The 26039-nt window shown below is 35.8% G+C and overlaps 2 protein-coding genes across 8 annotated transcripts in view; one reads left to right on the top strand and one right to left on the bottom strand.

Moving 5' to 3' along the window:
- The first annotated feature begins 4617 nt into the window (after positions 1-4617).
- On the top strand, positions 4618-13991 carry LOC124167047. Of its 4 annotated transcripts, XM_046544819.1 has the most exons (6): positions 4618-4722; positions 4815-6160; positions 6257-6458; positions 12154-12241; positions 12342-12451; positions 12644-13991. In XM_046544819.1, exons 1-2 carry the CDS (start codon positions 4680-4682, stop codon positions 6092-6094), a joined length of 1323 nt encoding a protein of 440 aa, XP_046400775.1. In that variant the 5' UTR covers positions 4618-4679; the 3' UTR covers positions 6095-6160; positions 6257-6458; positions 12154-12241; positions 12342-12451; positions 12644-13991. The 4 variants fall into 4 exon arrangements, with proteins under 4 accessions (XP_046400775.1, XP_046400774.1, XP_046400777.1 ...); XM_046544818.1 differs by having other exon boundaries at positions 4815-6458; XM_046544821.1 differs by lacking the exons at positions 12154-12241; positions 12342-12451 and having other exon boundaries at positions 4815-6458.
- Positions 13992-14472: 481 nt separating this feature from the next.
- The window catches only part of LOC124167048 (tyrosine-protein kinase CSK-like), a 113982-nt gene continuing 102415 nt past the window's right edge, over positions 14473-26039 (bottom strand). For all 4 annotated transcript variants that reach the window (XM_046544825.1, XM_046544826.1, XM_046544823.1 and 1 more), the window contains 5 exons: positions 25290-25451; positions 25015-25210; positions 22067-22153; positions 20033-20125; positions 14473-18866 (listed from right to left, as the gene is read on the bottom strand). In XM_046544825.1, the coding sequence (XP_046400781.1) occupies positions 18783-18866; positions 20033-20125; positions 22067-22153; positions 25015-25210; positions 25290-25451 (622 nt within the window). In that variant the 3' untranslated portion in view covers positions 14473-18782. The remainder of the gene's footprint in view (positions 18867-20032; positions 20126-22066; positions 22154-25014; positions 25211-25289; positions 25452-26039) is intronic.

Genomic DNA, 26039 nt, shown 5'->3' on the forward strand with positions numbered 1-26039 from the left:
CATCGTACAGCTCTCACCAGCTCCACTGCACATGTGCTTCTGAAAGCATTACACCCCACACTGCTAGATTACAACGTACGAAAGATTGAAGGAACAAGGAAAAGGGCTAAGGCATGTTTTAGTATCATTAATAAGAATATTGATACATAGGTGGTATCATGAGCCACTAATGCTTTAGCCCAAATTATTTGTAATTATTAAAGTCTACTGCCACTTTATCCTTTGATGGAGCTCCTACGGAATATGTAATCAATTGGTAGATAATGGATTACATAGGATATAATAGGAGAATCAAGTATGACATAGTTCTGCAATTTGATAATGAAGTAGATTTATTCTAATAAAAAAACATAAGCATTTAACATTATCAACAAATATTTCAAGCCTATTCTTTTCCTTGATTTCTCTCAGTCTTCTTCAGGCAGCACGACCATCGTAGCCACTCCCCAGTTAACTCAAGAAAGGCACATTTATCAGCACTGCTAAACATAAGACAAGAGTGGAGAGCATCTGTAGATTAAAATAAACAGAAATCAATATTTATCCACTAAACAGCAAAAAATATTACTTCTTTAACCTGAAAATGGTGAATATTGACATCTTTCATGAATGGTAAATTAACATTAAGTTGCAAAATTTAAAATTTGCATGAGACAGACTAAGGAGAGGAAGCAGCAGTAAGGGAAGTATTGCATCATAAGTTCACACAATATGTAATGTAAAAGTTATTCATGTCAGCTAGTGTATATACATTGGTCTTAAATATCAATAATCCTACAATACATTTCCATGTAAGTTCATCATCATAATACAATTATTGAGTGCTAGATGAAGATAATACTAATAGATTAGTGAGGTCATGAACATTTTAAGACACCGATTCATTTCCATGCAAGAGGGTGATGATCATTTTTATTTTTTGAAGAACCTCGAGGTTCTTCAAAAAATAAAAATGTCATTTTTTTGCATGACTAAACAGACATTTCTCATTAACAGATTTTGCATTGCTTAAAATATGTAATGAAATTTGGAAAGCAAGAAAATTATGATGAACCTGAGAATATCATGTTTAACAGAACAAACGGTTCAATTGACAACATTAAATTTAATTCCACTATAATGTGGAGCCTTATATTCCATAAAAAATCGCTTAAGATACACATTATGTGACTTTGGTCTCTAATTGTCCATGAAATTATAAATACCAATGGGCATATGGTGTATGTCTTGAAATCCGTGAAACCCAAGCAATATATATGCCAGATTTGGTTAGTATTTGAGGCACGAACCACAGGAATACTGTAGATACTGCAAATCAACTCGATTATTTTTGTCCCCTTACTTCTGAGTGAATCGCCTAAGTGCTAAAGTAAATTTTTAGTAATCTGATGGAAAAAACTAACGATAGTACGTATCATGCACACCTTTTGAGCCATCCCCGCATGGGTTACCTATGCCAATTCTTTGCTTCGTTCCCTCATATCAGAGTGCAACTGTGTTAACATGATTCCTAGTCGAGACTACTCATATTTACTGTTAGCACTTCGCTGCGACAGTTATTCACAAAATAAGTTCGTTAATGATACTTGGTTACAAATTAGTTAATTATGCCTCAAAATGATACCATGAAAGAGAGGGCTAATTCATCATCCAGCGATTAGTTTAGCATTCATGAATTATGCTGCCGTTATCATAATTTTATGGCCTTGTTACAATATTAGCATGAACAAAAAAAGAGTTTATGAATAGATTCACAAACGAAATTAGAACAGGCTCTAAGCCTTGACCAAGAATTTATTACTTCCTTCACATTTTATTGTGGCTATGATTGATTTTGATCGAACATTTTCGCACTCACTCAGTTACATGCATCATATTCGATCCAAGTATTTACATTGGGCAGGAATAACTTAATACGGCATTTACGACCACAATTCAGTTCATAAATAGCCATTGAGAACTTTTACCATACCACACAAGAACAGTTAGAACTAAAATAGTAATATCATACATTCATCCGTTCATAAACAGCGATTGAGAACTTTTACGATATCACACAAGAACAGTTAGTACTAATTGTAAAATAGTAATTTCATATATTTATCTACCAATGTACTTACATTTCATGCTTCTAGATGATTCCGAGGTAACTGGGCTCTCTCCTCTTGTATAAAGTAACGTAAACAACGTGCGATTGGAGCAATGAAATCATAGCAACATGAACACACACAACAACGTCGACGCATGCGTCTCGCTCTTCAATTGTTTTAAAAGTGTTAAAATCAGGGCCTTGGTTAAAATTATGAATTGATATACTTGAATTAGAATAAACTAGAACTAGATATATTCCTTTACATTAATTATAAAACTAGCATGCAGTATTCGAATCCTGATCGCTGATTTGTCGACGAAATATTTCTCAGAACGCATAGATATTTTCTTGAAAATATGCTCAGCATATTTCGTTGAACACATGTGGAGCATATGTCTACGAGTATATGCTCAACATATTTCGTTGAACACATGTGGAGCATATGTCTACGAGTATATGCTCAACATATTTCGTTGAACACATGTGGAGCATATGTCTACGTATATATGCTCAACATATTTCGTTGAACACATGTGGAGCATATGTCTACGTACATATGCTCAACATATTTCGTTGAACACATGTGGAGCATATTTCTATGAAAATATGCTCAACACATCGTCTGAACATATGCTGGAAATATTTCGAGCATATGTTGAAAACATGTGGTTTTAAACATCTGCTGAACATATTTTCAGCATATGCTAATGTTGTGTGCAAAACATATTTCCCTGACATAATCTGAGCATATGCTCAACATTTCTTGTGCTACTAGGGTTGTTATCAGTGATTCTAAATTTTGTATTCCCATGCAATGGGGCTTATTACGTAAGTCATAACTCCGGAGCTATGGAGCTATAAGAGTTATGATGGCTGCCATAGCTCAATTTGCGATTACAGTAGTCAAAATAACTCCGATAGGAGTTGCGAACTGGAGCTATCTCGGGGCTGGAATAACGCAGGCTTCTGACCCGTCCTTATGTTAACTCCAGCCCGATTTCCTTCGGTTCTCAACTGTCATTTGTTGATTTCTGCCGTCGGAAGGTCGGAATCTGAAGGATTTGGCAATGGATGGACCAATAAACATATATTTGGCGAAGGATGACGAGGGTGTTTGCGGAGTATACATATATGTAAGAAGAAGGAGGCATCTGACATTAGAAATGAGACGAATAAGGGGTTCCCACAATCCGATCGAATTAGATGAAGACCATTTTCGAATGTTTTTCAGAGTGTCGAAAAACACTTTTCAATATCTCTGCCGGTCTCTGGGACCCACACTAAGGAAACGCAGAATATCACTAAGCGTGGAAAAACAGATAAATATTATTGAAGAGTTTTCATTATATCACTATGGGCGTGTGTAATGTTGAATCTTCTTATTCTGCGTTTCCTTAGTGTGGGTCCCAGAGACCGGCAGAGATATTGAAAAATGTGTTTCGACACTCTGAAAAACATTGGAAAATGGTCTTCATCTAATTCGATCGGATTGTGGGAAACCCTTATTCGTCTCATTTCTAATGTCAGATGCCTCCTTCTTACATACTCCGCAAACACCCTCATCATCCTTCCCCAATATATGTTTATTGGTCGATCCATTGCCTTATCTTTCAGATTCCGACAGCAGACATCAACAAATGACAGATGAGAAGCGAAGGAAATCGGGCTGGAGTTTTCATAAGGCATTTTTATTTTCATTATTGGTATTAAAAAATATGTCGGTGTGTGTGCAAATATCTTCGTTCTTTGTAGGCATCTGTCAATCTCAGTAGCACATTTTTGTTAATTGTCGATGAAATATTAAGGTTAGTCACCCCACATTTTATTTATTGTTGCCTCCCCGTTTATTCCTTGGAATACGCCAAGGACAAAGCTTCTGTGGTCACTCATAAAATTAGTGAGCACCACATACTGCTTCCTGCTCATTTTCTCCGACCTTTGCCGGTATCTAAAATTGTATTCATTGCCATAATAGCAACATGGGCAGAGAATAGGTTTGGATTCGACGATAAATGAATGACTGCATACATTGGATGACATATAACTGTATATGAATAAGCTTTAAAGTATAAACATTTCAACAATGTAGTTTATATTAATTATTTCACGGATTTCACGTTAAATTACGAAATACAAGTTTGGGACTCCATTCCGAAATTCACGTTAAACCCGTCTGCTCAGAAACATCGGATACCTAAGCTCCTATTGGTTGACTCATTTCTGGAGATTTGCTTTCCGAATTTTCCATAGCCACTGTAGCTCCGCATTCTTTCGGAGACTTCTCGTAACTCCTGCCGGTACGTAATAGGGTTGGAGCTACAAATCAAAACAAATCCGGGCGGAGTTACAGATAGCTCTAGCTCCGAGTAAAAGTTACAGTTTCTTCTCCTGACCTTCCTTATTATTACAACAATGTAGTGTTTATGATCTTGGAGTATAGGTCATGATACTACCAACCATACTCATACTCCAAGATCATAAACACTACATTGTTGTAGTAAAAGTTACGTAATAGGCCCCAATGTCTGGCGTCTCCCGCACTGCATGACGTCATTGTTGACAAACATTCATTGTAAATTTTGGAGGAATGAATAACAGGCATTTCGCAGATGAAAACCCTTTCGGACAAGGTGAGTTGACATGGCGTAAATTCTCTTAATATTTTTATGTTGCCTGTATTTCTCTATTCTAATAGCGTTCTATTTCAATGGAAATTCTTCAGATTTCGCGGCTTCATCCTTCGCAAATAATTCGTTTGTGCCGTCTACAGCGTTGGACCCAAATTCCGTGACCGCGTGTGCAGCTCAGTGGTCACCTTTTGCGCCTGGTTATATTTTCCCGCAACCTCCTCCTTTTTATGGACAAGATGGCCAAATCTATAACCAATATATTCCATCAACGAATCAACAGCCTTTTTTTCCGGAAAATAATCAACATTTACAATACCAGTCTAATCCAGCCTTAGGATTTCCCTTACAGCCTTCAGAACTCCAGCGATTCAGCCCATTTCATCAAATTTCACCACCGCACAATAATTTTGGTCAAGATGCAGGATCCCTCACAACACCAGTTCAAGGGCAATATCCATTCAATCATCAGATGCAGAATAATGTGCTGGGCCAAAATGTATTTCCGTTGACATCGAATCGAGAGTTTTATCCTCAGCATCCAGTGCAGCGAAATGCAATACCTCTTCACAACTCAATGTTTCTCCCCAGCATACGCCATTGCATATCTTTAGCACCTCTGGATGAAAGAACCGGAGCTCCACATGATGATCAAGGTTACCATGAGTTTGTAGCAGGAATGCAAGGTCAGTTACAATCAACTGCAGCCGAGAAACAAACACCAGTCTCACCAGAGAGTCATCCACATGTGTTTGCAAATCAATCTTGTACAATAGGTCAGGCACCTGGTGTTTTTCATGTGGAAGTTCCTTTTCCTGATCCTGGCAATTGTAGCCTCCAAATTTTTGACATAAATTGCAACTTTTCTGAGACAAATCAGACATGCAAAGTAGTATTTTATTTGGAAAACTCTGTACATGGTACAAACAGAAATTTAATAGCTAGGGTTTCTACAAATTTGAACGTGAACGAACGACAGAGGAAGGAGGATGAACTTCTGAATAATTCACAAGTTTATCTTCCCACTATCAATGAGAACACTGCTGAAGCTGCACCACAACATTCAAAGGCCATCCTTTCCAGTGAAAATCATCAACTAACTGCTCCTCCTGCTAAAAATGAAGTAAATGGCAGATCTTCATCTCAACAGTCATTACCAACTGAAACATCAAATTCAGAAAGTAAATCTTCATCTCAACAGTCATTACCAACTGATTCATCAAATGCAGAAAGTAAATCTTCAACTCAACAGTCATTACCAACTGAAACATCAAATGAAGAAAGTAAATCTTCATCCCAACAGTTATTACCAACAGAAACATCAAAAACAGAAAGTGGCCCATCAAATGAAAATAGAAATGAGAAAGTAAATTAAATTCACAAATTTGGTTATCATTAGCTGTCAGTAAAATATCAAAAACGTCTTCAGAAATCCAGAGGAGTATGTTTTAGGGAAATTTCATTACTTTTGTGCTACTAACAAGCTCTGTAGAGTTACTTATCCAAGAAACGTACTAACAAAGTCTTCCACTATTAGCATCTGCAGGTACTTTTTCATGAGCGATGACAGGAAGCTTCAGTTCATTGCAATGATATTCAAATGAAACTTCTGTGATATCTAAGAAGGGACATCATCTGTTCACCTCTGCAGCTATCAAGAAAAGTATGCAGAGGGATGCTTCCTTGAGCATGTAGGAGCACGGATTTGTTCTTATATAGTGCACAGAAAAATTTTCAAGGTGTGTTTCGTCAAATTATTTTACATGAATTGGAGCCAGTACATCCACAACAGTAAATATTGCTAGCCTTCTGTGGTGTGCAACCATTATTTCATTTTGCTGATTAAGTGCATGGTTTTAGAAGTATCATTGCATAACTACCTTGCTAGATATAAAATTTGTCATCTTAGTTTTGCATAAGATAGAAACGATATAACACATGATCATAGCATTAAGTGCATCCCTAGGAATTGATGATTTTACACTTGGCTTTTGATTCACCACTTTTAAATTACCATAGGTACATGTGATCTGAGAAAAGCTGAGCTGAAAAACAAGCTCTCACACTGCACTTACGTTAAGAATCAGTGGTGATGTAGATGATGTTTTCATATCATGTACATATTCTCTATCATCTCTATTCAGTATCAGAGTTTGAATATTAGCTTAGTTATATTATATTTATAAAAATATTTATTCCACACTCAAATACATACAGTTTTTAGTAGTACATGCATGTACAATTTGGAACATAGGTACCCCATTGGAATTAAGATTCTATTTTGGGGTTACCAACTCATTTTACATTTAGGTGTATGGGATGTGTTGCTACACAGGTATTTGAACAAAGGAGTGTCAATCCTGGCAGTTACAAAAGGAATTGAGGAATTGAACCTACAAATTTGAATTTTTTTATGAATTTAATGCATGGAAGAAGCACTAAACTAGAACACTGACATTCCACTGATCTACCTACCTCATTCCATACATTATCTAATCAAATTAGATACACCATTATATGGAGGAGGAGGAAGATCTTCCTACCCTCGAGGGTAGGATGAACAGAGGAAATCCATACGCTGAGATAAGAAAACAATGAATAGCAGCATATAATTATAATACATAAAGGTAAGGTCCATCCAATTGGTAAAGTGAACTGAATGACCTGCAAGAGTTTTAGGGTGGCACAATGGTTTGTGCTGAGCCGTTGGTTAAAAGCTAAAAATTACTAGGATATGGATCAATTGCAGAGGTCACAGCAATCAAGAGGTTTCTAATCATCGCTTATCCTATAGGGTCCTAGACGGTCAAATATTACCATCTTTAGTCATCAAATAACAAACAATCATCCTTTTGCACCAAGTAAGGTTGGAGGAGGGCCTTTTTTCCATGGAGAGAAAAATCTTAAAGTCAATAGTAATCCATGATGTCAAACCCAATGATCATTATTTTTACTATTTTGAAATAAATTGGTTTACACAACACCTTAAAATATGATGAAATTCACACGTACTTAAAAAGGTGTGGTTGGTGAATTTCCCAAGGTATACTTGGAGACACATTCATTTGTGACGTAAATTAATTTGTATTTAGTATGGAAGGCATGGTACATTGAATTTTGGTAGATTGCATGGTGAATGTAGGCAACGAAGAAAAAATACTTTTGTAGTAGTCAGTTGGAGACAATAGCATCAAGAGAGTTCATTCAATACAAGTTTATAATCCATCCGTTAATTGAATGGCAGCAAATTTATGACTGAAACTATGTGAATTGAAGTACGTAACAGCACCTCAAGTTCATTAATTGAAGATACTGATATGTGACCTTCCTTCCTCTGGAGCAGGGCCGCCCACAGACTTCTTGGGTTGAGTTTGGGTGTGAGGCCCTCCTCCCCCAAATAGAAATAGCCCCTTAAACTCAGTGGCCCAAGGCTGCCCCAGTGGTGCAGCGAGGGGGGGGGTTTCGGGGGATAAACCCCCCCCCCCCCCAGAGCTCATAGAAAATTTTTAAGATAAATCTATTTTACTTAATTGGATTAATATTGCTTACAGAATAGTGTGAGGATTAATAAAATATCCCTCAGAAGGCTGTAAAAATCACCATTTTGAACAGTTCGTCTTAATTTTTTTCGGCGGAGGGCCTCCACACCTGCGGTATGCAATACCCCAAGTCCCCCAGTATTAGTTGCGCCTGAAACCCCCCCTAGCCGTAATTCCTAGCTGTGCCCCTGGTCTGCCCCCCCCTCTGGGTGGCTCTGCTCATGAACCATGAATGAAAGTGGAATTTGTGACCTAGAGCTTTTAAATGGGATTTTTGAAAAGCTAAAATGATACAACAAAATTGTGCTTTTTAATTTTAACGCACTGAAGTTGTGGTGAATAACTTATGCATAAAACTGAAAGAGGAAATGATTGAGAAGAGGGAACTTAAGACCACGTAATTGAATTTCAGAAATTTAGGCTACGCATTTAAGATTCGACCATAGCACTACACCCGCAGGAAAACTTATCATTTATTATCATGATACAAACATCTAATGTCCCAGTACATACCTCAATGACCTTTGCCCCAATAAAATGCAGGTATGTCATCAAGTTAACGTATCCAATCGGTGAATCTTACCTTAAAATTGAGCACCTTAAGAAACCCATTAACGGTTGTCCCTGAGGTCTGGATTGACCTTGACGAACCTATGACCTCCACATAACCATTGAAGGGCAATTTGAAGCTGAGTACAGAGTCATTGTCTATGGCACACTTAATAACCAATGGTTGGTCACAGAGTTCCGACAAAGTCGGATGCATATCTCAATAACCTTTGACCCCCTCATGACCCCTTGTGGTCAAATAGCTGCCTTAAGTGATTTAAGACCATCGTAAATGACTTGTTCATGCTTCCAAACCTGGGGTTTCACACCTCAGTTGTCCAGAAACTCCACCTCATACTTCAGTGATCTACTCTGCCTAGCCCTTGGACGTCACTTGGTTGGCAAGAGGGATCTGTAGACGTCATCAATGAATTTGTTCACTTGAAAACCAAATGCATGATAGTGCTCCAGATAAAGCAGAAAATTCACACTCTTTTCTACCCCAAAAATTTTGTATCATTGGAACCCCAGCAGGCGAAAGCAAATTTTGCGTTTGGACCCACATTATCACTCATGTTAGATGTTCAAGGTGCCGATATATCAGTTTTCAGTTTCTGTCTTAACACACTGAAGGTGCCGGTAAAATGATATTTCTTCCACAGCATTTAGAGTTTATAAAAACAAAAGAATTTTTTATGCAGAGCACTACATTTAAGAATGTTAATGTTTTTGAGAACATTGAGAGATGGAATCGTAGAATGTGAAGCAGAGAGTTATTTCGTAAGGGGCAGGGAGGAACATGAGACGGAAAAGAGGGAGAATTTCGTTTGTCTGGAGAGAAGCGCTAAAGACTCTATGCAGAAACATGAGATCTGATAAGACACGGCGGCTAGTTATGTTCAAGATCCTGAGGGAGGAAAGGATAGCGTCACAGGCATAATATCCGAGTGTGGGGATTCGATGGCGGGCTACAGTAAGAAAGAAGTTGACAGGACGGTTGAGCAAGTTTAGAGTAGTGGGGCAGGCAGTAGACCAAACTGGTGAGCAGTATCCCAGTATGGGGTGAATATATCCTAAAAAATTGTTCAGGTGTGGGGTCAAGTGGTAGGGTCGTGAAGGTCTGATAGTCGATATAGCATCATCGAAAAATGATCCTGAAATTGTATTTATTATCAAATATCACACCTAGGTCGCAGTGGGAGGTTACAAGAATGATAGGCTTATTTATAAGGTAGTAAGAGTGTTTCAGGGGATTGCTTTTTAAAGGAATGTCATCAATGCCAATTTTGAGGGGTTGACCCACATCAGCCAAGAAGAGCACCACTCGGAGATAAAATTGAGAGCAGATTGAAGGGAATGTGAGTCTGTGGGGTGATCCACCTTTTTGAAAATCTTGCAATCGTCTGCGTACAGCAGAACATTGCAGCTAAAGGGCTAATGCCATCAGTAATATCGTCTATGAAGAGTGCGAATAGGAGGGGACCAAAGACCCTTCCCTGCGGTACACCAGATTTAACTCGTAAGTATGAGGATGAGATGCCGTCAATCAATACCCCATTGGTAACGTGAACTGAGGAAGCTGTTGATCAGAGATAGAAACTTTGAATGTCGAGCTGTGAGTTAGACTCAAAAGAGTTGGTAATATGGTGGTGCAGTATCGCAAGGTTAGACACACACAACTCGCCGGGAAGGAAACCATACTAATGGGGGATAAGTAGGGGAGGGAGAAGTGAAGAAGACGACTATGTATGATTCTCTCAAAAATAATGGACAGTACAGGTGGAATGGAAATTGGACGATAATTTTCAAAGACTGCTTTGGGCCAGATTTTAAAATTGGAGCGACATTTGCGCTCTTCCATTGTTCAGGGAACGCGCCAATGGAGAAGAACCTATTGAAGAGGATGGATATAGGGATGCAAAGGGTGTAGGCGGTGCGAAAGAGAAAGAGGGAGCCAATATTGTCGGAACCCGTGGCCTTCTATGAGGGCAGTGCCATTAGAAAGGACAGAACTTCTTTAGGATTGGTGGAGATGGATGAAAGGGACTGGTGACATACGGGTTGAAGCTTCAGGAGAGGGAGTGTTGGAGGGGCAGAGTTAAAGTTTGCACAAAAATACTCATTGAACAAACCTGGGCGATCATTTGACTTTCTTCTGGCATTAATGAGGGTCCAGAATCATTTCTGATTGTCATGAATTCCGATAGAAATTTCCCGTACGTGGGTTTTGTAGTCTCGGCGAATGAGGAAGCATGTGTGGCACCATGGTGTAACGAACAAGGCATGGGACAGGGGGGGCTAGGGTGTTTTCTCCAATGCTTCCAGGCCTTAAGTTTATTTCTCAGGGCAAGAGTTGTCTCCGGGGAATGCCAGATGGCTCTTTTTTTGGATAGAAGGTGAACTGGGACGATATTATCAATGACACCATGGAGAAGGTCATAAAAGACTTCTGTGCTGTCTTTGGGAGACCCTCCCTCCAGGAGGGCCCAAGGAAGTAGTGAAAGTGAATGCTTAAGCTCGGGCCAAGCGGCTTTGTTCCATGCTGAGAGGACTCTGGGGGGATGAGATGAATGCAACAGTGGGGGGAGGGGGAGAACAAGGGAGCACTCGAGCGACTCATTTTCGGATGTAAAAATGTTTCTCCCAAACAGTAATTGAGGGAAGTTGGAAGGACGAAAGCACTAAATCCAGTGTTGCCAGATTTCTGGTGGAAAAGGAGTTGCACTGCTCAAGCCCTAGCCCATGGATAAAAAATTCCTCAATTAAAGATGAAAAATGACATGTGATTACTGGGACAGTATATACATACTTACGTCAGTACCCACCAGTGGTGCAGCGAGGGGTGGATTTGGGGGTTAAAACCCTCCCAGAGCTCAGAGAAATTTTTAAATTTAATCCATTTTACTTAATGGATTAGTATTACTTAAATCAAAGCCTTAGGATTAATCAAATATCCCTCAGAAAGTCGTAAAACTCGCCATTTGGAACCATTAGGTAATCTTAAAAATTTTCTAGAGGGCCCCTGCAACCCCCACTTACCCTGGCAGGTATGCAATACCCCAACACCCCAAAGTATTAGTTGAGCCTAAAATCCCCCCTAGCCTTAATTTTTGGCTGCGCCCATGGTACCCACTGCTGATCTATGTCTTTACTCTGTAATAATTCAGGGCCATTGGAAATTCCTAACCCCACCTTGAGAAACCACAACTAAAGAATTGTTTTCAGTTACAAAGGGAATCACTTAACTTAGATAGAGTATTGAAGCTATCAGTTACTAGGCACAAATAATAAGCCAATGCCATTTAAATATCTTATAAGATAATACTGATTGGGGCCATTTTTTCAGATATGTTGTCACTCGTGCTAACTAAAAATATCATAATGAAAGTAATTACTCGCCTATCGCAGAAAAAATATCCTGAGATGTGCAGAAGGTAATAATGAAAGAAAGTTTCTAGAAACAAAGAAATGAGATCTACCATTACCTTTCTGTCTTTTTTCCCATTCATTCATACAGAATTTCTATTTGTACAGGATAGATAATGATTTTTAAACTGCCCGAATATGGGATTAAAGGCCCCTACCTCTGTCCATTACATTATATTGTGCTACAGCTTACAAAATAAGATTTTTTGTGTGTATTTGTAAGTTAGCCTTCCTGTTAAATATTTTTTATATTTTGTCAAATATCATGTTGGATTCTGTGATATCAATGTTTCATATAAATCTTCACATTGTATGCATTATTTTTTTACTATAATACATTTATAATTACATATGTACATTTCAAAGAGACACACTTGTCCCGGAATAAGAAATTTCATTTTCTATTTCAGTAATATCAGGAAAGATTGAAAATATGGTGATCATGGACCTCTCATCAAAGTTTCTATTTCACTAGCTCAACACACAATTCATGAATATCTAAAAGCCACTTGTTTATGAATTACAGAATTCGGACACATTATCACTGTGAGGTATTACGTATTACCAAAGTGTCGCAGAAAGTAATGAACCACCACCCTGCCGACACTTGAACAAGGACCTTAATCTGCCTTTCGTTTACACAATGGAAAAATGGAGCGGGTTCAAAATTTAAGCCCAAGACTGAACTCATCTGAGAGAGTTTTCAGATATGCAGCACGGAGAAATGCCAATGTTGCTGTATGAGAGGACCACTTCAACGGACATAATGCCAAGAAGAAATATGTACCAAGTGCGATTAAGGAAAAAAACAGTTATGTAAGAAGTTTCCTGACATTTATTTGGTCAATAAATGGATCTGATGACAATGATTCCAACAATGGTTGTATTTACAATAGTTTACATTGATAAATCTTTAAAATAATGTAATTAAGTTTTTATTCAAAATATTTTCACTTTAATTCATGAAAGCAGAAATACAATTCTTTGGCAGGTGGTACAATCCAAAACATAATTTTACAAACAACCTCGTAACAAAATAGCTGACAATTAAGGATCACTGGTAAATTGACTAGGGATTAAGATTTTGTTAACTTTGACCTTAAACATTAAACTAGAACCTCATAAACATATCACATGAGTTGTGTGTAGCAGAAAACAACACAAATTGAAAAAGTCAACATAATATTTTCACACTTGCAAACAACCCAATATGTCTTTCCGAGATAACTATACAACTAATTTACATTTAGACAAGAATTTATTGTTCTCTTCACACCCATTATGAAGATGGCTAATTTGTTTCTATTAAAATCATTTAAACAAACATTATGCCCACACACAAGACAATTATCATAACCTCATCGCTACAAACATTCAACACTGTTAACACATAGATAATTTGCAAAACTGTTGCCAAATTCATAAGGACATTTTGTACTCTAAAAAAATTGGGGTATTTAGGAGTGTGAAAAAATGGTCCATCTTTAAAAAGCAAAAAATTCCTATCATTTAACATGATGCACAGTCAGTTCAGGGAAAACAGAACAGAAGATAACTTTTGGGGAAAATTATTCCATTAGGACAGTTTATTATAAAATATTATCTTGATACTAGGCGAGGAATCAATTCTGTAATGAAAACCACCTTCACAGGTAAGATTTTTGACTATGACTCAAAATTGCTGCATTTTGGTATTACTAGTAAGGATTCTCATAAGTTAAGATCAAGATTGCCCAATATATACTAAACATAGTCAAATGAATGGGGCAAAAATTTGATACATGGAATGTCCCAATGAAAATGAAAAATCAAATCATTCAATCATTAAAAAGTCAAATGTTCTGTAGTAGTTTCATACTTCAAAATATTGCCTGAAATGCTTCCACAAAAAGTCTAAATACCCCTCAATGACCCTTTAAAAGCACTCACCCAAGGATTTAAGTCCCACTCATTTCACAAAGATGTTAATTCACGTCCAACCTAGAATACTGAGTTGAAGACAGTGGATGGGAAATTTATAAATATGCAGTATATTCCATAGCATTAGGAGAAAGAATAGAAAATAATCAAAGATAATCTCTATGCAAATTATCATTAAAAATTATAATTTGTACCCAACAAGCCCATCTAATATAGAAAAAAAATAGATAAACCAACTAAAGTTAAGGCCTGTTTACACGATACATTGACACAAACAAGTTAATGTCTGTTTGCGTGAATGATTTTTGTGGACCGGAACTGAACATGTATGAATGCATGAACCAATAAGAACACGTTCTATCTTATATTCATGCATTCGCACAAGTTGGGTGGTTACACGGAGCATTTTTGAGTTCATTCTCATGTTCATACATTTAGACATGAACTTGTACATGTTAATGCATCATGTAAACAGGCCTTTAGAAACCAATTTCCTTTCAAATGTGAAGCATACGTAATGTCCATGAATAAAGCAACAGAGCTATGAAAACCAACATGAAGACAGTTGAGCACATTTATAGCAATTACAAACATTTACATTTGCAATATATAGAAAAATTGTTCAACGAATGAGGAACTAGAATTCCAGGCTGAGGAAAATCATTTAAGGGTAAACAGTTACCTGAAGCACCAGATTATTTCACACCAATATGTAAATCATAAAGTTGGTTATTTTCCTACAAGGGTTAGAATAAAAGATTTGCAGCACCCTTGGAGCTGTAACAACAAATATATGCAATCTTTGAAACATTATATAATTTGATAATGGACACACCGTTTTGTATGCCTTATAATTTTCTTATACTCGTTCTTTAATGATAACAGATTCCAGTAATATAGTGTAACTATCATCGCAAATTATTTCACATCAAATTTGTATTCTTGAACGGTTGTAGGATAGCACAGCTCACAGCAGTTTAATTATTATGATTGATGAAACAAAAATAATACAGGTTGAATGTTATTAAAGGGTTTCATCTGGCAGAATAAACTCACCACTAAAATTGTAAGTTTTAATGTTGCATAGGTTTTACCAAACATAAAAAAGGAGGAGCCAAATAGCAGAGAAAAAAACCTTTCACTCCGCAAAGATTCTCTCATTATGAAAGACAATTTGACTTTAAAACATATGTCCTGCAAAATCAATTGCATGCCTAAAAAATTAAACTCAGCAGCAAAGAATTTTATCAGCAATAGACAGTAGTTAAGCAACCTGGATTGCAAAATCTAATAAATGATAATATGTATCATGAAATATTACAAGAGTCGCAAAACCTCAATAGTTACCTAATTAATTTCACCAAAACCTATGTCTACGTAATTCACTGTTGTGCATGGCTATGGCTCAGTATTAGGCACATTGGTTTGAGATTTTTGATACAAGTAATGCTAACTTTCTTTGTACCAGCCACTCAAGAGTTTAATACTAAAAGAGTTTATAAAAATGCCTAACATTTTATTAAGTAGATTAAACCAATAGCCACAAATCTATCAGCCTTCACAGGTATCATTAAATGTAAATTTACAAAGACAATCTGGAAAAAAACATTTTACAAACTCATTTGCATTATTCCAGCAACTTCACTTAATTGCCAAAATAAAGTCCCAACACAAATCAATGATAACAATTCATTTCCTGTAAAATGTCTTTCCATGTGTGTTGCATGGATTTCAATAGATGTAAAGGGAAGGTAAGCATACTAGGTGGTGACACTCGGAAAAATAAATAAACATATAAAGGCTTTAAGACTTTTAAGAAGTCATTGAGTTAATATTCAGTAACTTGCCCCCACAGAAATGTGATTACCTCACTTTCATCAAAAGTTAAAATAACCAAAGAGAGTGGCCAATTCAAAGCAGTCTCACAAAGGAAATGCAAACATTTTATCTATATTTTTGATAGATTCAATTCAGTCTTGTTGATGGATAGCTTTAAAGATATTTCTTCACTTAGGATGATAATTTTTTCCTACTCTAAACATCATGTGTACATGATTTAAATCAACACTAAATAGGAAATAATTTGTTAGATAAACACCTGAAGTAAGCAATAGTATCAGCATTAATGATACAAATATTATATTTAATCGATACCTTTGGAGCCCAGAAATGCCATAACTAATGATAAATGAATTTCCTTTTAAATACACCAACTTACCCTTTTCTAAAGTGCTCAAAAAGCACACAAACCAATACACATCTAAAATGCTACAACTGATCCTACAATACCCTATTACACCAATCTATAAACATAAACCCTCTAGTACAAAGCATGACAAAATTCAGACTATATGTTTCTCATATATAGATTTTTCCTAATGATCCTTAAGGTTAGCTTTATAAACTTACAAAGTTGTATCACTTGTTGTAAAAATAATTGACATTTGCACATTGTCTGAACATTAAAACATGGACGTGTAGATAGTAGGCATTTAAACTCATCGAGTTCTGAGCTCACAAAATCATAGGATAAAGAGGTCCCACAAAAATCACACCCTCAGAGCAGACTTGGTTACAGCAAGTGGATAAGGGAACACATGCACACCCCCAAAATACACACGCACTCAGAAGATAGCCATCATATGAACAAATGTGCCAATAACGTGGATCTATACTTCCTCAGGAAGCAGGAAAAATTAAATCATCAATTTTGAAATGCACAAATTACAGTTCTCAAGGATGAAAGCAAATTAAGGCATGAATTGTAGAGGCGTGAGTTCTAGACATGAACCCAATTCGTATCACTGTAAGCACTCATGCAAGCCACCCACCCACTTAGTTATTCAAACAATTCCACACACACGGAATGGAGGGTGACTTCTTTGGATTTTAATACACAGAATCTCCTACCTCAACCGGTAAAATTTTAGGTTTGACAAAGTTGGAAAATTTTCAGAGATACCTATTTGCGGGCATGACATGAAGGATAAAACCATAAAATAGCTAACATTATCATAGCATCAGCTGTAGGTGACAGTCTGGCCTTGAAGGACACCAGTGCGTCACTGAGGCCGACTATCCATTACAAAACGTTGGCCACAACAAAAAGAATTGTGCAAGACTGGATAACTTGAGGATATACTGTGCAAATGTTAACCAACCTCAGCACTTATTTTAACGAAAAACTCTATTTTAGTCAATGAAAATGTGTAATGCTCTGGGTTGAAAGCCAATTTTTAAAGCCATTCCTCTTAAATATCTCTAAAAATGGGGAGGCCAGGTTTTCATATGGGCATGGTTGACATGAGTAAATACAGTAACAGTTTGCAATCCAATATTTAGAAGTTACAAGGTGGTCATGAAGATGAAAAATTTATTGAAAAACAGGAGTAAAGGACTAGAATCATTATTATATTCATTTTTAACAATCATAACTTTAAAATCTGCAGCTCAGTCTAGACAAATTTCTTTTTTTATTTCATGAATATTTTGTAACTGTCTTTAAAATGAATGTAAAAAGTCAATCAAGAAAGTGTCATTAAAATCTATAAAAGTGATTTTCTCATACTTATAAACATAAAATACCATTTAAAAACATGCTGAGAAATCATAAATGTAAATATATATACAATGGTCTAAATCAATTAAACCATGCTTGTCACTGTGAACTTAAAATGACCATATTCATCCACATAAATAGAGCCTATATACAGAAATATACAAAACACATAACAAATTTTTTATCGGCTGTTATTTACAACCAAAATTTGAAGATTAAAAACAATAATATACATATAACTGCAGATAAAATTGGATGAACAGTGAAGGCTAAAACAAGCAATATAATGGAAAAAATCCCATTCAAACTTGAAAGGTGGCAGACAAAAACGCAAGCATATAGTTAAGCAAATCAATCCAACAAGAGAAGCAGGTCCCCTGTTTCCATTGCAAGTTTTCCAACGGAATCAGCTGAGATTCTAAAAAAGGTGAAGTTGGGGAGGAAACTAAAAATTAGTCAAATGATAGATAGTTAAGGCAAGGCACAAAGTTTTAGGTAAAAAAATTTAAATATAAAATCACACACCTTCGTATGAAATTCTATACTCATTTTCTCTAACGCCAACTTAATAGAAACATTGTAAAACCAAGTAAAAAATCAATGGTTACTCTGATAATAACTTTTCTTCTCCAGATCGGGAAATTAAAAAAAAAAAAACTGTTGAAACTGGTCACAGCCACCCACTTGCTTGCATTTCAGCAAAATCCAGGCTGAATGAAAAACATGTTTCCTTCAGAAGCATTGACATCAAAGCTTATGGTTTGGTCTGCAATTGCACATGTTTTAGGACTATTTTTTGAAGAACGATCTTCACAACAATTCATCCACTTGCGGTCATTAATGGTTAAATCACTGGGAAATATAGTGCATATTCTTTAAAAATATCACTCAACACTGATAAAACATCTGCCCCATCAAACAATGGCAATTTCTTCCATACACAGTTTCTGCACTTAGAGGTCTGGTGCTTGATGGTACTTTTAACATACCTTCTGACACTGGGTACTGGTCTCTAAAACCATTATCTCTCAAAAGATCCTTCCTTTCACAAGAGGCAATATGTTTTCAGTTCAAACAGTCACTGCTTTAATTAAACCAAGTTTTGTTTCTATTTCTTTGAATGTAGGTCTCTTTTCTGGTTGTAAGTCCCACGCCTGAAAAATAAATAACGGGATGATAACTGTCCCTGCTTTAATTTAAATTTACAGGGGTTTAGAAATACATACTATGGTAGTTAATAGCTTTGAACTACAGAAAGAAGAAAGTTAGAGGCTTTCTCTGAAATACTATGTTTCTCTGTTGCAACTCTCTGTTCTCTGTTTCTTTATCTCTACGTAATGCAGCAAACAATATCAAGGCAAAAAAAATTAATACGGAGGCTTCCGCGGTGATTAAATTGATTATTGGTTTTCAGAATAATTCCGCGTCGACTCATTTTTGGCAGACAACAATTCCAGCTCCCATCTTCGGGAAACTATCCGAAACTGTCGCCGCCAAAAATGAGTTGACGTGGAATTAATCCAGAAACCAATCATTGATATCAAGATCAATTAGACTCCTTCCAACTCCTTTCATAAATAAGGACATCAGAAGTTAAAGTGAAATACATTTGCAGCAAATCACCGAAGCACCAAGAATTCAATCTGATGAAATTAGACCTTAATCACTTATACATCATAATACAGCCAAATAAGCATCCAGTGATACTGTATGAGTGAAGAAATAGTCAATTTCCCTCCATAGGTTTTAATGACACATACTTGTCCACAGTTACACACCCTTCATACCCTCACTAGTTTCAAACATAACATAGCGACATCAGGGAGTGCCACACTAAGTTTTCAGAGAATAAGGAATTAAGGGTTACAGGGGATCATGAAAAACATCTTGTCACCATTTTGTTACATGGCTGGAGAAAATCACTCCTGTAGAATGGATTACCAAATTATGAAGATCAGGCATGCTTTTTATGTAATACCATTTTATGAGTAAAATGAGTGCTACTTGATTTGCAGCGATACATACTCTTTGAAGCCAATAATAGTGCATTGCTATAGGGCAAATATTTTGAGAGAGAAATGAATCTAATAAAATTAGTATGTACTCTTTAAATTATGCATCATACAATGGCCAAATAAGCATCAAGTGAGAATGCCTGGGAAAAGAAATACATAGGTAGTATATTTCCCTACATAACCCTCTGCAAAATCCTTCATAGCAACTGAGAAATTTGACTACTTAATGAACTGATAAAAATAATTATTCATCCAAGAATATTATACATTCATCCAAGTTCTACCAATAACTGTGAGTTGCATACCTTTTTCATGATGTCGTAGACCTCTGGAGGGCAGCCATCAGGAGCTTCCATTTTATAGCCCTTTTCCACATGTTTCACAACATCAGATAGGGGCTAAAGAAAAATATTTAAAAAAGTTATTGCCTACTTTTGCTTACTATTACAAATCAAGAGGTACCTTTCAAATTAAATAAGGCACCAAACAAAATGAAAATTTTGAAAATATGTATGTTAATTTCAGATTTTCTACAGCAGAAACCGAAGAGAGAGCTTATATTTGACTTAAACGGCGAGAAGCTGAAACAAGTTGATACCTTCAGATTTCTTGGTCTTCAATTAGACAAACATCTTTTCTGGGAGCCACAGGTGAATAATCTAGTGAGTAAGTTCAGTTCTCTTTGTTTTTTGATAAGGACTATTAGAGCTACAGTGTCACTTGAGGTGCTGCTAGCATTGTATTATGGAGATTTTGACTCCAGAGTGGTGCAGACAATTGCGTTCTGGGGATCATCAGGCCAGGCTCTAAAGATTTTTGTGATTGGTAAAGAACACTATAGGGCTCATTGTCGCCCAATATTCAAAAGACTTGGTATACTTCCTCTTCCATTGATGTATGTATTAGCCTTAGTTACCTGTGTAAAATGCAATTATTTCACCTTTGTTAAAAACTCAAACATTCATAATCATGGCACTAGAGGCAAGGACAATTTCCATACACCACACGCTAGAACCAAAGGGGTTTCCTTGGGTCCGGAATATATGGGTATAAAATTGTACAACAGATTGCCCTCTGCATTGAAGGAAATTCTAACTATCGGTGTTTTTAGAAGAAAAGTAAGGGATTTTTTACTTTTGAACAAACCTATTTTATTCCGTAAATGAGTACTTGGGAGTCGAATGAGTGTATTATCCCATTGTATATATAATTAAGGTATTTTTATATTATGTAATTATTGGACATGTGCAATTTTCTTGACGTGCCTTATATCAATGCACATTGATGTAATTGATCTCTTGGCAAATAAAATGAATGAATGAATGAAACAGTTTTATTTTAAAAATTAGCACGAAAAATAAAAGCTCTCTCAGTATGGATTCTCTACATGAAAAAATAAATACTAACCACAAACAATAGATCACTCAATAAGAACAATAACTCTATTTTCCATAGTTATAACTGTCTTTGTAACGGTTTTTATGAAATTTCCCAACATAGAGGTTCATTACACATAGGTTTCAATGTATTTAACAAGTCTGAGGCTTTACGACGAGAAATTCCTTAGGGATGATAGTAGGGAAAAAAAATGCTTATTTCCCATAATACACATATTTATTTATTTTTTCCATCCGATGGAAATGAGTGAACACCAATGCATAAATCCATTAGGTTGGCTGTTTTAGAGATTTAAATTAATACATTTTCCAGATTTTCTGACCCAAAATTCACCTTTCTTGAGTTAAATCAACATCTACATAATACCCTGTGATCCACCGCTAGTGTCTTTGGCATGGGGTGATCAATCAACACCATGCGGCCCCAAATTCAAATTTCTTCACGTGCAACAAAGGTGTATCATACCAGTGATCACTTAACACCGGCCCGGAAAACCAAGAGCTAAAATAGTTCTCTCAGATAACCAAGTGGAGGGATGGGTCAATGCAATATTTACAAGGGAAAAGATGCATTATTTCAACATGTACATATGCCCAGTAAATTTAAGGGTGTCCAGGAATACAGCGAACAGACAGCCTAATTTTTCATGCTACAATATTATCTTAAATTCCCAGATTTTTCAAATAAAATGATTGTTTTTCCAAAGGAAAAACCAATTATTAACTTGGTAATTAAAAGAGAACCTGGGAGGTTTGAGTACTGAAAATGGCTATGCATATCAAATCAGAATATTCAATTTCAAGGGGCAGAAAAGGGGCCAGATGATAAAAAGAGGAAAGTCAGCAAATACCATTTGCCAGTATCATTGCTGCATCTGAGTCACCTCACAAAGATTACAAATTACGTAACCACTTAATGCAATAATAACAACTGTAACTTACAATTCTAGGGTAAGGCACTCTCCCAAATGAGTAGATCTCCCAAAGCAGAATTCCAAAACTCCACATATCAGACTTGTTAGAAAATTTCTAGGAAAAAAATACAAAATTAGAATATGCAGGCAGATTTACATAACTATAAAGCACATACACAGATTGTAAATATTCATACGACATAAAAAATTGCCTAGATTCATGGATTATTATCTGTCACTTTAACGTAAACCAGGTTTTCTTAAAGGCCTAAGTTCTTAATACAAATGAATGATTAATACGACCAACTCTTAAAGTAGGACAACAGCACAGCTGCTCAAGGGCCTAACTATACATGACACAGACCCAATGAAATTTATACCCCATTCATCTAAATTTTACATACTGAAGCCATTTTAACAACAGCTTTCAAACTGTTTCAGTCATTAAATCAGTTCATGATGGGGATTTTAAATTTTTTCTCAACTAAACAACAAAATGTAATACGGATAAGAGGAAGGAAAAATTTAAAAACAATACTTTATTAGAAAAAATAAAATAAAATTTCCGGTACCACAAGTCAACAAAGTCACCAAATCAAGAAGAGTAAGTGGATAAAACCACATTGCCATTTGGTATTTTTATACTGCTCACCAAATACCCTGACTTAGCCATTGTGCCCCCAACCATCATCCATCATTAAGTACATACATATATGGATATATCCTGATACAGTAGATTCAGATTAGCAAAAGAAATTTGTATTGGACCATCAGGAACGTGGAAGGCATCTGACACAGCTTAAAGACTAGAAAGGCTAGGAGAATCAATTTTCTCCCTTTTCAATGTGAGATGAATGCCATTTGAAAATGGTGGCTCTTATGAGATATTCTATTTCGTGACTTTTTATCATTTTGTAGTTCATACATGGCCATAAAATCAAGACCATTGATTATATGGTTTTGAAGGGAAATATCACATTTAATGTGAACAGCCATATGGATCAAATTGACCCCTCTGCAAGAAATATTGTATTTCAAAGAATGAGATGTAGTTGACGTCATTTCTGTTGTTTAAATTTCTGAAATAAGTTACTCCAATATAAGACACTGTCTCAAGCGTTATTTTGTGGAATTGCTTGATTATAAAATAAAATAACTTTGTTTTATTCCACACTTTATTTTAAATAGCATCTAGTGCTATCATCAGGTCTGATCCTGACGATAGCACTAGATGCTGAAAGCACTTTTATTATCTAAAGATAGAATGATATTTAAAAAATAAAAGCACTTTCAATCAAGTCCAATTAATCTCATTGTCTTAATTTTTCTATTTACTTCCATTCACATCATTTTTCGAATCAAGTGAAAGAACATTACTTTCCATTTACTTCACAAATGGATGGATTTCCATTCACTTTCATTTATCATTTATCTGACTAAAATTCGAAGTATTTTTTATATAGTTCATTATTTTAAATCAACAACAGAAACAAAGAGCTAATGCAATAGTTTCATCCAGAGCCGTCAATACTTTTGTAATGGATTTTCCGTTAAACCTCATCATGCACTTTGTTTGTTACGTTAAAATTAATAAAAACTAATTGGCCCAAGTGCGCTAATCTGATAAAATATTCTACTTATGCTGTTCATCTAGCCAACCTATCTTCTCCTCATTTCTTCCTAACACACACTATTATTATGTAGTTCCTTCTCTTTCCTATAAAATCTTTTCATCAAAATTCAATTTTTTTAACTTCATCCTTCAATTTGAAATAGTTTTTTAGCAAACTTTTGTTCAGTTCAATAGTTGAATGGAACATAGAGATGGCAGAAGTTATGTGCGAAGATGAAAATGCCACAGAGCAAATTAAAATTACCAGGGAAAATCATAACAGGAATGGAAAATTGCAGGCTTCTGATAAAGATAAACAACAAAAAATAATCCACATATATGTACTTTATTACACCTATAATGATTGCAGCACCTCCATTGGTTTTAGTGGTTATTTTTAGAACTCCATATGTAATTTTTTGTTCTAATCATTACTTGAGATACTGTTCTGATCGTAGTAAAAAGCATAAGAACATAGCATTGCCATCCAGTTCAGAGCTATCTTGGAAATTTCAGCGCTCTAGCTAATCAGGAAGTCACTGAAATTAAAGTTGCAAGACTTAGCTTGGAAGGACAAACTAACAAAAAAGCGAGTACATATAACAAAAATAGGTAAAAATACAAATTTTGAAAAACTTGAGAAATCCTCCCACTGTTTAGATCATTCCCTTATTTATTTTTCTGGATTAACAACCTTTTACTGTATTTTTAAGTTCTCCTCCGGAATATATTTTTAAAACGGTTCGTTCCTTCACCATATCAAACCTCATGTCAATACGTTAACAATTTCTTGAGAAATTAGGGTCGGAAGGGCTTTTCCCAAGCGTCACAAACAGTACCTTTTTTATACCGAGTCAGATAAAATATCTTTCAGCTAAGGATGAATTTCTTATGATTCTATGGAACCGTTCAAATGCATTTTCTTTAATTTCCAGTTCATGACAGAACAACTGATTGATTAGTTACTTAGATACAACATTCAAACTCCGGTATCTCTAGTTTTTGCTATAACAGCACACCATTATCAATAACAACACCATTTATAGCAAATATTGTAGATGCTGACCACGATTGAAATAAATAAATGAATTCGTATGAGATATCTGTAGTATGTACATCCAATTATCAGCTGAAACAACTAGAGACAAAGAGGAATGCAATAAGTTTCCAACCACCTGGAGAACAAACAACCAGAGCAGAAGTAAGAATCTACTACATTCTGTTCTCTGGTATCTTGGAATTGCTATCAAGCACCTCTCAGCAGATATTTTCAGTTTACGTTACACGAATTTTTCACTATCAGTTTCACTAAGTGTTTATGATCAGTATTAGAAATATACAAGCTAAAAAATAATTTTACGCACCCCATGTTTGAGAGCTTCTGGAGCAGTCCACTTTATTGGAAGCTTGCCTCCCTCTAAAGTAAAATTTTCATCACGAGCTAAGCCAAAGTCTGACACTTTGGCAACACCTTCTTCTGATATAAGTACATTCCTAGCAGCAAGATCTCTATGAACAACTTTCCTAGATTCAAGATACTCCATTCCTGAACACGTATCACTGAAAAAAGAAATAAAGCCTTAATAACCAAAACATTTTCAAAGACAAATCCTCAGTATAAATGCACCACTGTCCTCACAATGCAAAATTTATTTGGTCCTTCTTCGTCACATGAAGCCTCCCTCTTGAGCGAAGATAATCTACTAAGCTTCCTTTGCTCATATATTCTGTTACCAAATAAATATGTTTGTTATTAAATACAAGTCCCAGAAGTTGTACCAGATGCTTATGTCTCAATGACCTGAAATGAGAGAAGAGTGAATATATAATTTCAATGCACTCTCAGCTACTTTAAGACGAATAAATGCTGTAATAATAGTTCTAGGCAGGAATAAAATTAGAATGGCCTCAAAAGCAAAATAATTGTAATTCACTCATACAGGTGCAACAAAATGTCAAAGGTATTTCAAATAAGTATGGGATATATGGCATCCAGGTTGAAGTCATGGACACCTTACGACTTGAGTAATTGAAGAGAACAGATAATACAAACAAAATTCACTAACTCTTGATTTGCTTCGTGGTATTCCATTTTAAGTTTTCCTGGATATCAGACAATTACTTATACCACTTATTTTTTATCAGAGCGTGACCTGGGTTTCAATGAATTATCATCATCTTCAGGCGCAAATTATGATTTGTTTATCTTATTATTGTTACCTAGTTACTTGATGTATTTTAAAACAGACGCCAGAATAGGGGAAAAGGATGGGTAGAGATATTCATTTATGAGAGTACTGTCCTGACTTTCAATAATTTTTAAAATGTCTAACTGCTTCCTAGAGTCCAGTTCACAGCTGTCATTGCAAAATTTTAAAATATTCATTCT

Source organism: Ischnura elegans, chromosome 10 (genome assembly GCF_921293095.1).
Source record: "Ischnura elegans chromosome 10, ioIscEleg1.1, whole genome shotgun sequence".
NCBI classification, from domain to species: domain Eukaryota; kingdom Metazoa; phylum Arthropoda; class Insecta; order Odonata; family Coenagrionidae; genus Ischnura; species Ischnura elegans.